Genomic DNA, 12,468 nt, shown 5'->3' with positions numbered 1-12,468 from the left:
ACTATAATATATTGTAATCAATCCTGGTATATAAACTTATAGGAGACGCTGGAGTACAAGTAATATCCTGTGTTTCTTGAATCTGCGAAAATGATGAGAAATTCACGAAAACATGTAATTTATTGAAAGTAAGCCTCAGTTCTTGAAGTTGAACATTGGATGAACTTTGGTCGAGCCCTTTGACTCGTAGTTGAAAGTTTCTTGAAGCTGCTCGGTTCCATCTCCTCGCTGCCACATTCGGATTCGGCCGATTTTCATCGCAGCGTCTTCTCCTTAATAATCCATGACTCCCCATCAAACTCAAAGTACTCACCATTCCAAGTATGCTCCCAAGTGTTTTTTCGGTCCCAAAAGTCCTTCATCGCCTGAGTCGACTGAGAAGTCCACGGCTTTGGGTTTTCGTAAATGAACTGATCGGACCAGTATTCGTTCACTCCACCAACGGCGAGGTTCATGATCAGGTAGAATTCAGTGTCAAAAGGAGCCATTTTCTGGTTTCGAGTTCCGTATTCCCAGGGATTCGAGAGGCCGGGAGCGGTGGTGTCCCAGTCGCCCATTTGCCAGAAGCCGGAGTAGCCGTTTGTATCAACTCTGTAAACCTCCTGACCGTCGAATTCCCAAGCGATGTATTCCGAAGTCCAGTCGACGGTATAAGTGTGCATTTGACCCGTCAACTCTCCCGGATTGTAGCAATGATTCGCATGCGTCTTTGGGAAGCCATTCATGTTCCAAGCCGGGCCCCAATGAAGCGTCGTCCCGAAACAGTTGTTGCCAACTTCCTCGCCGTTTCGAGGGTCGGTGACTTTATCGTTGCCACGAGATTCCATGATGTCGATTTCTCCGGATGCAGGCCACTTTCCATAGCTCAGGTGTTTGGGCATCATCCAAATTGCTGGCCAAAGCCAGTCGCCTCGAGGAAGTTGGGCTTCGATTTCGATTCTTGCGTATTGGAGGTTGATCGCGCGCACTGTTCGGAGACGAGCAGAGTTGATCGGGTTCAGGTAGTTGGGATTTGTTCCTTGTCGCTGGCAGCCCCACCAGGCGTTTCCGGTGCATTGATCGGCTGGAGAAGCGCCCCAGAGATCTTGATTTCCAGTCCAGAGGAAGGACTCTCCTTCGACATCGGCGAGGAAGGTGGGCGCGATGTAGAGCGTGTTGTCCTTGACGTACGAATTGGTGCGGTTGTTCAAGTAGGTCTGGAATTCCCAGTTGCCTCCGCCGCCCATCGTGATTTCGTGCTCCCAAATGTCCATGTTCAAATATTCCCAGTTTTCTTCAAAGACGAGCTCGCCTGGCTCGGCGATGACGTTGGAGCAGTCAGGACCACCGCCAATGCTGCCGCCGCCGTTTCCACCACCGCCGCCATTGTTGCTGCCACTGGTTGTGTGCGACTGTGACGTTGTTCCTGAAGATGTTTGGCTGGTGGAACCAGATGTGGTCGACTCAGTAGAGCGAGAAGTCGTGGTTGTTCGAGTAGTCGTTGTTGATTTCGTAGTGGTTGCCTTGCAGTTTTCGTCGCAATCGGTGCAGCAGCACGGTCCGTTTCCTTTGCAGTCTCTGAAGCCGTCAAACCCACAGAATCGGCAAAGAGGGTCTTTTCCTTCAGCGTTGCAGCCAGCTGGCGGAGCATCAGCGCACTCCAAGTCGCACTCCATCGGAAGCGACCCAACACATGGCTGCTCTTGCGCCGCGGCAAAGCCCAATACAGCTACTCCTTATTCAAAACTTTTGGATAAAAAACAGGGGGCTTCTTACCTGCTGTAAAAGTTCGCATCTCTGATTCAAGTCTTCAATGCTGATTTGAGAGACATCGCGCTCAATTTTATCGAAGCAAAGCTTGAGGACAAATATCAGGAAAATCAAGGTTGGCATTTGATATTTGAAGACAGTTAAGCTTTTTGCTACGAAAGCCGATTTTCTTCTTGAAAATGTCAGGTAACAACAATGCAAAATAAATTTTCCTCTTTGTTTTCGATTTTCGACAAGAAAATGAGAAACATCTAAAATAACCAATGAAGTTATGTGTTAAATTTCTTTCCAAAGCAATTATTTTTCTTCTGCTAAATGTAAGTATAATCATCTCTTTTTATGGTCTTTCTGTTACGGTAATTTTACGACCTACTCTGCAATAACTACCAGTTTAAAAGTCAGAATGTTACTCTCAAACCCAACAAGAGAAAATGAACATACCGGGCCTTCCAGGAGGAAAGAGCCCTCAGCTCAAGAAAAACAGCTCGGATGAGAATGCTAAAAAGGAAGGAAACACTTCAGCTTCTGCTGGTCAAGCCGTCAACTCGGCACTTTTCGTCTCCAGCTCAAAATATCTAAGGTAACCGTTTCTGCTATAAAATAAAATTTAAACAGTTAATAAAGTGATTTGCTAAAACAACGAGATTTCTGCATGAGAGAGTGTTACAGTAATGATACTTACACGGCTCTGCAATGCTCAGAAGACTTGGTCAAAATGTCTCGAAATCCAAATACATGCATCGAATCGACTCTTTACATCCCGATGGTCATCGTCATTCGTAAGTCCTTCTATCATCCATCAAATTTCATCCCATATCTTTAGTTTCCTTGATTCTCCAGCTCGTCTATGGCCTGATTTCCGTTGCGAAACAACGAGGAATCCCGTTGGTCGGCGATTTTTCCTCCGAAATTCCGGCCGTCGCCCGTCTTGGAAAAAAATGGCTGAAGGCTGAGATGTGCATAGCTCTGCTAATCAGTATTTCCAACTTTGCGATCGGCGCTTTTCAACTTTCATCTTGACCCTTTCTGATATCTGGGCTCGGAAAGCTGTATACTATACAGTGTATAGAATACCTGAGTCAAGTTCAGAAAGGCTTAAATGAAAAGCCGCGAAGCGGCTTTTTTAAAAAAGAAGCCGCAAAGCGGCTTCTCAAGTAGTTTTATTTTAACGGAAATGATGATATTCCGAAGCCGCTACGCAGCTTCGTTTTTGAAAAAGCCGCTCCGCGGCTTTTCATTCTAGCCCTTCGGAACCTCACTCAGGTATTCAGCACAGGTTATTTAGGACCAAAATAAAGCCTAAAAAAGAAAAGATATACTTTTTAGAACAGCTTTTTGAAAGTCACGTGTTTCCGCTTTCGCCCCTCAAACGGCTTGTAAGAACTTGACACGAGCTTCCACCAAGTCACTAAAAAGTGCCAGCAGGGTGGAAACCGCAGAGGGAGAAAAAGAAGTACCCACGAGAAAGGAAAGCCGAGCTCGTTAAAAGTCAACCCAGTGCCAGTGGTGGCGGCGGGCGCTTTGATCTGCCTGCGACTCTATAACGCGGAACTCTGCCAAGTCTCCTCTCCTGTGATCAGTCTGTCGTGAATCATGTTATTTTGTTGTGTGCGAAGCTCAATTTAAATATTTACTTTGTTCTAAAGCCACAAAAGTAAGAAGAAAGGGTTGGTTTCTTCAATCGTTATCAATTTTTGTTTAACAAACTTTGAAGAAAACCTGAGTCAGGATTTGAAAAATAGAAAGCCGCTTCGCGGCTTTTCCAAAAATAAAGCCGCGCTGCGGCTTTGCAAAGTTTTTCATCTTATTTTATTGAAAATTTTTGTTTTTCAAACCCTGACTCAGGTTTTCCACACAGGTTTTTGAGCCCTGTCATCAAAGAAAACAGTCATTTTTTGTATTGAGAAAATAGTTAAAAGCAGTCTATCTTTGGGCAAACAATCATTTTTTCAAGATCTGTTCTCATGAATAAAAGAAAAAGAATCCCTAAGGCCTTAGGTTTTCGCTATACTCTCCAATAAGCACATCTATCTCAATCCGTGATAAAATCATCTGCCCACTGATGTAAAGCCAATTCGACAACAATCTGGCCTGGGCCCAATTACCGGGTCGGAAAATCGGACTTTTCGACAACCAAAAATTATCGATTATCTTTCTTGGCACTTTTCGGTCACTTCCGGCCTCCCACGTGATCAATATCAAAAAGATAAATTTCAAATTTGTCATGGAAGTCTTTTTTTTTCATAGATTTATTGATTAACCTTACCCCGCCAGGGTACACCTCCTCAGACACAGAGGTCGAAAAATTAACTTTTAACCCAGAAGGACTTTGATTTTTGGAAAAATAAAAAAACTGTAGAGCTCTTTATCGATAAGCTTTCTCTTGGTCACCCTTTGAGCATTCTCGGTTAGGGTTAGAGTTCGGAAATCGGCCTATTTTGAAAATTACTGCATGCACCTCCTGAGGTGCATAGCTAAAATTACGGATGCACCTCCTGAGGTGTTTTTGGCGGGTAGGCAAGTGATTTTCCGCCGAAAAAAGAAAATCTCTTCCCCACTCACTAGAAATTTGCAGTCAACTAAATATGCTCCTAACATATAATACGCATGATTTTTTAATATCATATGACCTAACGTAGTTTTTTCAAGTATTAAATATATTTCTGTATCAATATGTGATTTTATGTCATATTTATACTAATTAATAACCCCCTTGAAGGGCCGATGCACCTCCTGAGGTGTTTTTGGCGGGTAAGGATAAGATGACGATTTGGCGGGGTAAGGTTAACTACAGTGGGAAGTAAACTGTATATTGTTCAAAGTGGTTTTGTTCATTGAATTCTGGATGACCCTTCCAAGAGCTTATCGGGATCAGGCCAGAGCAGAATTAATCAATCTCAAGTGCGAACTTACTCTTAAGGGTAATCCTATACATCGGTGCGGCGCTGCTCGCTCGATTGCCGCTCCGCTAGAACCTATTTTTTCACAAGGCCATAACATCCGAACGGAGTGAGATTTTTTCAAAATTCAAAAAGATTCTGAATGTTGAAAGTCTCTTCTATTTTTCTAGCAAAAATGAAAAAAATCGGCAACCAAGAACCATATGAAAACTGCCGGTTTCCTTCAAAAGACATTTCCCGCCACATTTCTCATCCAAATTTCACGAAAATCAGATGGTCTTGTAGAGAATCGTTTGCTCTACAATTCCTGTTTCTTAGATTTTCTTTTTGCGCTCTCAATAAATTTACATTGTCATTTAAAAAGGGTGCTATTCTTCCTCGCGCCTCTCTCCTTCCTATTTCTCACGGCGCGCTCGCGCAGAGAAGAAAAGCGCTCTCTTCAAACTATCATAGAGAATTTTTGAGAGCGCAAAAAGAAAATCTAAGAAACAGGAATTGTAGAGCAGACGATTCTCTACAAGAACATCTGATTTTCGTGAAATTTGGATGAGAAATGTGGCGGGAAATGTCTTTTGAAGGAAACCGGCAGTTTTCATATGGTTCTTGGTTGCCGATTTTTTTCATTTTTGCTAGAAAAATAGAAGAGACTTTCAACATTCAGAATCTTTTTGAATTTTGAAAAAATCTTACTCCGTTCGGATGTTATGGCCTTGTGAAAAATAGGTTCTCGCGGAGCGCGAATCGAGCGAGCAGCGCCGCGCTGATGTATAGGATTACCCTTAAATCAGCCCTCGAGGCATTCTTAGGAGCTCTACTCTTTGAATGTATTCTGGGTTCTATGAGGGTATTCTGGGAGAAGAATTGATTTTTCTCGAATGATTTTATGCAGTTGACACCCTTATTTTTGCAATCAAATTGATAAAAAAGGATCTCACTGCTATAAATCAGCCTCAAAAACAAAGATAAACAAAAATTTTTGATATTATTTATACCAATTTTTGAAGCCGCTTCGCGGCTTTTTTTAGATGAAAGCCGCTGTGCGCCTTTTTATTCAGTATTTTTGAAATCCTGACTAAGGTTTTCCGACAGGCTCCTGTCGACCGTTTTTCAATTTCATTATTATTCCATCTTCATCAATTTACCTGCCGAGGATGTATGTCCCTGGATTTGGGGACATGTCACGAAATCGAACCGCGAAATCCAGTTGCGGTTTGGCAAGATTCACTTCTCCGCCCTAGAATCGCGGAGGAGAGCAGTTTCGTAAAATCAAATCCGCCGCCTCCAAAATTTCAAGAGCTTCAACTCGGGCGACACTCGTTTGATGATAAACAAAACTAGAAAAAAAAACGAGCAAAAAGGGAGATGCTTCTCTCTCCTTCTGATCCTTTTAAAAACGAAAATAAACAAAGAAAAATTCGAATTTTGGCTCGAAAACCTGTGTCCAAAACCTGAGTCAGGGTTTCAAAGAGCTTGAATGAAAAGCCGCGTTGCGGCTTTTTTTGAAAAATTAGCCGCAACATGGCTTCGCCGAAATAAAAAGTTTTGGCTTGTCATTCAAGCTCTTTGAAACCCTGACTCAGGGTCTCGAGCTCAGATTCGAACTTTCGCGCATTCAGGGATAAATCAACGAATAATTCAGAGCCGACGAAAAGTCGCTTGTCAACTAGAGAAGTGAAATTGAACCTTCAAGTCCAAGGCCAAAAAACACTGTTTCTGTTTCGAGCTTTGAAAAAATCCCCTTCGACTCTGGCCCCTCTAATTAGCATGTTTCTCTCGTGTTAAAATATCAATTATTTAAGTTGACACAACAAGAACAAAGTTCCCCCAAGAGATCGGCCGGCCAAAAAATCTTTTCGAAAATTGAAAAATTGGAAAACCAATTGCTTTTTCACGACTTTAGAAATTAGAAAAATCTAATTGCAAAGTGAAATTATGTTTTTCACAAATATTTTTTTTTTTTTGATTTTTTATTTTAAAATATCAAATTTTTATTTACTGTAAATTAATAAAAAAATAACAAATTTCGGCTTAAATGAAATAAAAAAAATATAATTTGTGGTTGACGGTTTGAATATGGTATTTCTCGAGAAATGCAACCTACGCCCTCGTGCTACTGTTTTTTCTCTCTTCCTCTTTCCTCATTCGATCCAGTTGATCGTTTCAGGTAACATCTATTCCTTCTTTCTGATCCCTCATTTTACTGTAGCCTGATGATGAGCGTAAAAGCTCGAAAGATCTTGCTTCAATAAACAAAAACAACCATATAAAAAAATATATTTTCATAAAAAAACTTAATTATTTTTTAACGAAAAAATAAAATTTTATAAAAAAGATTTTTTTGAGAAAAAAAAAACAAAATTGAGCCGAAGAATAATCATAATCGTAAATTAATCCGCTTGAAGTTTATTCCATTTCCAAATAATTACGCATTCGACAATCAAAATGCATAAAAACCCCCAACATCTCCAAACTATCCCTCAATATCTCCGCGCTTTCCTTCGGGAGGGCGCAAAAGAGTCGATAAGCGCGGATTTTGCGCTGCGGCGGAGTTTTGGTGGCGCGCGCCGAATATATCGAAGCTGGAGAAAATCACTATTTTTGTCTTTTTTCGTCTCTTTTAACGAATTAATTGACTTTTTGTACATCAAAAAACCTTTTAAAAAGAAAGAGAAAATGATGAATTTGAAATAGAGAGCCTGCTGAACCGAAAAAAACGAAGAAAAAAACAAAGAAAAATGAAGAATTACAGTATATTGACGAGTTTCTTCTTACTGTCAATTGTCAGCGCTGGCAGCTCGGCAATGCGAAAAGAATACATCGCCATTGGCGACGATTATGTTTACACTTGTCGTTCCAAGCCAAATTCAAGGTAAGTGCGGGTGCTCATCCTTTAGACCGGGCTGACAAGCAGATGTCGCGTAAATATTTGAAGTTTGGATTTTTATTTGAGCGCGGCTTGTTTTGATTGACCATCAATTTGTCAAGAGCAGATATGCGCTTATGCATTTATTTATTTTGATTTCCTGGGCGCCGGGAAATTCTAGCTTCCTTGGCGCTTCCTTGAGCGTAAAAACGGGGGTCAAGAATGGATTAATTAATCAGGGAGTTGAAATTAGATTGACCCTGTTTTCGCGAAAGAAAGCGTTAAATGATAACCAATTTGTCTAAAAACCTGAGTCAGGGTTCCAGAAAAACTTAAATGTTCCTCTTGAATCCTGACTCAGGTTTCTAAGCCGAAAAATATCCCAACGTGGACTCCCAATTCAATGATTCTCTTATTCATTTCTTTGTCCAAAAAATAGGTGAACAAGCGCCAATAGTAGGGTAGGCCAAGAAAAAAGTGAAGTTTAATAGGTAAGATTATGTAATAAGGACTCGTGGGAGTGAAAATATGAAGAGAAGAAAAATTAGCTCGGTTTGACGACAGGAAGGTGCCCATCTCGGCCATTTGGCATGATGGCCCTGCATAATTTAAATTATGCTCTCAAATTACTTTTTCGAGAAAGAGAGAGAGAGAGTGAGCGATGTTACTTTTACTTGCACTTTGATTAATGAGCGAGGGCCAATCTGCCGCGATTGCGCTTTCTTCTTTCTCTTTCCGAAGGGCAAGGACACAATTACGACTATTGCTCCTCAATCTGCGATTTATTGCTCACTCAACAATTAGTAACATTGAAATCATCAAAACAATCAGCGTTAAATTAATAATATAATTGAGCTGATTTTAAATATTCACAGGTAAATTTGTAAAAGATGAGTCAATAAAGATTGAAAAAGGATTTAACACAGCTGCTGTGAAAATTGAGTTGGGCGCGGATCGTTTTGTCAGAAGATGGTGAGCTGAGCCTGGCTGAATCGGGGAGTTAATCGCGCCGCGAAAGGGAACCGCTCCGACATGATCCGGCGGATTAGCCATCACAACGACTCGAGAATTAACCTCAGACTCAGATCCTCAAAGCTCAGTGTAAATGGTTGTTACGGATCATTTCATTAATTACAATCAAATAAGGAAATATTATTTTTTGATAACTTGAAATTTCGACTTGATGCGGCTGAATTTCAAAAAAAATATGGATGTTTTAAAAATATACACCCGTCGTGAGAGGATTAAATCGAGCACGGGAAATCTTGTCATAATATTTTTCGCGACCAAATGAACATTCGCGAGATTCGCGTTAAAAATTGGATTCGAATTTTGGAGAAATCGAGGCCATCTGGAGCGTGTTGGAGTTTTTCTGTATTATGCAGGTGACGGGGCCCGTGAATATTCATCAAAGACCGGTGTGTTGGATTGGGAGCAAACAAATATGGTGGGGGTTTATTTTGAATAACCAAAAAAATCCAAAATTTTCATGCTGGAAAAAAAATTTTTTTTTGAAGAAAATCAAGAAGGACCCCAGTTTCAAAATACTGCTTTAATTCAGTCCAAAGAGCGGTTAGTTTCGGCTTTTGCGGTAGTGTGCATGTGAAATAAATATAAGATTTCTTGGCCCACGTGATGATCTTAGAGGGGTAATCGGGTTTGTAAAAGTGGCGAGATCGAGCTCCTGCTCCCACCAAAATGCGGCGGAAATCATCTTGTCAACCGACGTTTTACAAATGTCACGCCAATCGAAAAAATGTTCATGCATCTTTTTTTTCAGAAAATCTTAATTTTTCGATTTCGCAAATTACACCTGAAAACAATAAACTTCCAAAAATGAAAAATAGGTTGAAGAATTTTCCGCCCCAGTGACAGGCCGGAACTCTCACGGACTCCCTTCACGTGACGGGGCTTTAACAATGGCCAGATTATCACAGATGGCCTTTAGTACGCAAAATAAACAGACAGCTATTTTTCCCAGATTTTATGCCATTCTAAGTTTTCATTAGCCTAATCGCCCAGGCCAGAAGTATTTTTGCGTCAAAATAAGGGCAATTGGAAAAGCAGCAATTTTACTCTCGGTAAAATTCAAAGAAGGCGATTTGAATAATTGTTGATTTGAGTGGTTGTCTGGAAACTGACCACTTCAGTGGCACATGTTTACGCAAATCCAAACCAACGCAGACCATACAAAATAATCTCAACTCTACAAAAAACCAAAATGATAATAAATAGAATAATTTCCGAAGTTAAACCGTGTTTATCCTTTATACAGCCTTTTTTCTGATTTTTTGACTGAATTTGAAGCTGACTAAAGTTTTGGCTTTTTCTGATTTCTGTTCTAAAAAATAACCTTGCCTGTAAAAAGGCTCAAAATCAGCTGATTCGGATCGAGTGGCTTAGTCCGGTACTCGAAAAATAATTTCACCCTCGAAGCCCCGTACTGGCCTCTCTTTGTCAAATCACCTCCCGTCGGCAATTATCGCAGTTGTGATAATGTCCCGCCGCGATTAGCGCTGAGCACCTAACTGCGCCGCGCAAATTTCACTTTTTTTTGAAACACTTCCAAATTTCGCCGAATCTACAATCAATAACTCAAAATTTCAGGATGCTAAGAATCAGCGATTCCAGTGGGTACACTTTCGTCATGGTCCGGAACGAAGAACCTCAAAAAATCCAAGGAAGCTGGTTAGTCGACAGTTTTTCCTCGCTTTCAGGAACATGGTTTCTTTTTTCTACCGTAATACAGTAAAATCAGCTCTTATACAAGTTTTATTGGAGTTTTCTTTATCTCCTCAGCCATTTTTAATAATTAAATTGAGCGTTATAAATCATCAGCACCCTTAAAAAGAACCACGAGTGGAACAATGCTCTGTTTAGAAAAGAATATCTAAATTATATAAACAAGGCCCTTTTTTCTTACTGTATAATCGCTCCTTTTAAGCACACCTGTTAATTTTGCTTTTGAGAATTCAGAAGAGCGAGACCCCGTTTTCAATTATTCTCAGAGTAATTGACGGAAATGTCACCAAATGCTGACACAAAAAGCCTCTCAAATCAACCTTGAGAAAAATGATTTTAGGCCGCTGCTAAAATATTAAGCAACTCAATAATTAGCCAGCTCAGCGAAATTGAAAAGCAAGGCCAATTTAAACTGGAATAAACATGATTAAGGGTGTCAAGAGGGATTTCCTCAAAATGAGAAAATCGTTTTTGACACCCTTAAGGGACCTGGGCGAGCAGCGCTGAGCCAAACTTCACGTGCTCGCCGTTCTTGTTAGAAATAAGATTTTTTGAAATTTCTCTTTCTAAATTATATCTCCTAATCTTCAGCTTTCTGTTCCCATTCTTAGTTTTTCTCTATCATTCTTGTTTGATGAGCTAGCGAGAAAAAGAGAAGCGAAACTTCAAAAGGCATCAAGTCTTGCAAACTTTATTTTTTCTTCATGAAACTAGCATCATTGAAAAGCGCGTTAAATTCTGAACAGATCCCACCCAATCAGCTAAAGTAAATCGGTACTCATTAGCGTCTAAGGCCAGATAAACAAGATAACTTAACGCCCGCCCAGCGGGAATCATGTCCAGGAAGCCCAAAATAGCTTTAGTCGGAGCGTCCAGCCGAGCCGCGACCAGCTGCGCGCGCTAAGTAGTTTTCTTTATTTGGCCTTACACGCCAATGAGTACCGATTTAGTTTAGCTGATTGGGTGGGATCTGCTCAGAATTTAACGCGCTTTTCAATGATACTAGTTTCATGAAGAAAAAATAAAGTTTGCAAGACTTGATGCCTTTTGAAGTTGGGCTTCTCTTTTTCTCGCTAGCTCATCAACCAAGAATGATAGAGAAAAACTAAGAATGGGAACAGAAAGCTGAAGATTAGGAGATATAATTTACAAAAAGAAATTTCAAAAAATCTTATTTCTAGCAAGAACGGCGAGCGCGAGAAGTTTGGCTCAGCGCTGCTCGCCCAGGTCCCTTAAGGAGGGGGTCGACGAGAAAAAAATTTTCGACTTTTCAAAATTCTGATAACATTTTTGAGTTCCTCGATCGAAAACAAGAAATTTTGGTCTCCAGCTTTTTTCGATTAGCTGTAGTCAAAAATAGAAAAATTTCACTCAAAGATTGGGAACTCGGGCGCGCGAGGCGGAAAAATGGCCCGCGCCAAGCGAAAAATGAGAAAAATAGCGTCGAGAGCGCGCCGCGCGAGCTTCTCTTACTTTTTCAATCGTCCCTCTGACATATTTTCTGTATATAGAATTCCATCATCTCGTCGCCGCCTGATTCTAAAGGGTCTAAACAACCAGGTAAATAAATTTTATCGCGAAAACAAAAAGCGGGTTTCGAGATTTTTTGGTCAAGAGACACACCTACTTTGACCCAATTTTTCGTGAATTTTTTGAATGAAAATTTTTTTTCTCTTCACGCCGCCTGATTTTTCAAACGCTTATCTAACCACCCGAAATATCAAAGTTTTACTATCGAGGCCGGTTTCTCCGCATTTTTGGTCACGGAAATTCCGATTCTCGTCGACCCCCTCCTTAAGTCTCTGAAAATATCTATTCTTAAACAGAATTAAGGGTGTCAACAGCGAATTTCTTAAAATTAGAAAATCGTTGTTGACACCCTTAAAACTCCCAAAAATACGATTCTTAAGAGAGAATTAAGGGTGTCAAGAACGATTTTCATGGAAAGTAGATCGTTGTTCATACCCTTAAGTTTTCCAAAAAGGAAATTCAAAGGGCAGAAATTAAGGGTGTCAAGAGCGATTTTCCCGAAAAAAAAGATCGTTGTTGACACCCTTAAGTTTCTGAAAAGAGCAATTTTAGTGAATCGGCGAACAGCTGAAACAAAATATGCGGCTGTTAAAACTTTTAAATACAGAGTAAAGAGGGCTTAGTTTTGGACTTTCCTAATTTGAGTGTTTCTGACAGGTCCAATTGCATTTTCCATTCATAAAT

At 40.4% G+C, this 12,468-nt stretch overlaps 2 protein-coding genes across 3 annotated transcripts; one reads left to right on the top strand and one right to left on the bottom strand.

Annotated features, from left to right (window-relative positions):
- Positions 1-97: 97 nt before the first annotated feature.
- Positions 98-1,886, bottom strand: LOC145697499 (beta-1,3-glucan-binding protein-like). Of its 2 annotated transcripts, none has more exons than XM_081774710.1 (3): positions 1,756-1,886; positions 314-1,714; positions 98-272 (listed from the first exon to the last, which is right to left on the bottom strand). In XM_081774710.1, exons 1-3 carry the CDS (start codon positions 1,772-1,774, stop codon positions 136-138), a joined length of 1,557 nt encoding a protein of 518 aa, XP_081630836.1. In that variant the 5' UTR covers positions 1,775-1,886; the 3' UTR covers positions 98-135. The 2 variants fall into 2 exon arrangements, with proteins under 2 accessions (XP_081630836.1, XP_081630837.1); XM_081774711.1 differs by having other exon boundaries at positions 314-1,708; positions 1,756-1,780.
- Positions 1,887-2,387: 501 nt separating this feature from the next.
- LOC145700380 (uncharacterized) lies at positions 2,388-2,781 on the top strand. The gene is made up of 2 exons (XM_081777636.1): positions 2,388-2,528; positions 2,573-2,781. The coding sequence occupies exons 1-2, from the start codon at positions 2,402-2,404 to the stop codon at positions 2,767-2,769; spliced, it is 324 nt and encodes a 107-aa protein (XP_081633762.1). The 5' UTR covers positions 2,388-2,401; the 3' UTR covers positions 2,770-2,781.
- Positions 2,782-12,468: the final 9,687 nt, after the last annotated feature.

This window comes from Oikopleura dioica, chromosome 2, assembly GCF_907165135.1.
Source record: "Oikopleura dioica chromosome 2, OKI2018_I68_1.0, whole genome shotgun sequence".
NCBI lineage: Eukaryota > Metazoa > Chordata > Appendicularia > Copelata > Oikopleuridae > Oikopleura > Oikopleura dioica.
This window is presented reverse-complemented; position numbering and strand designations above follow the sequence as displayed.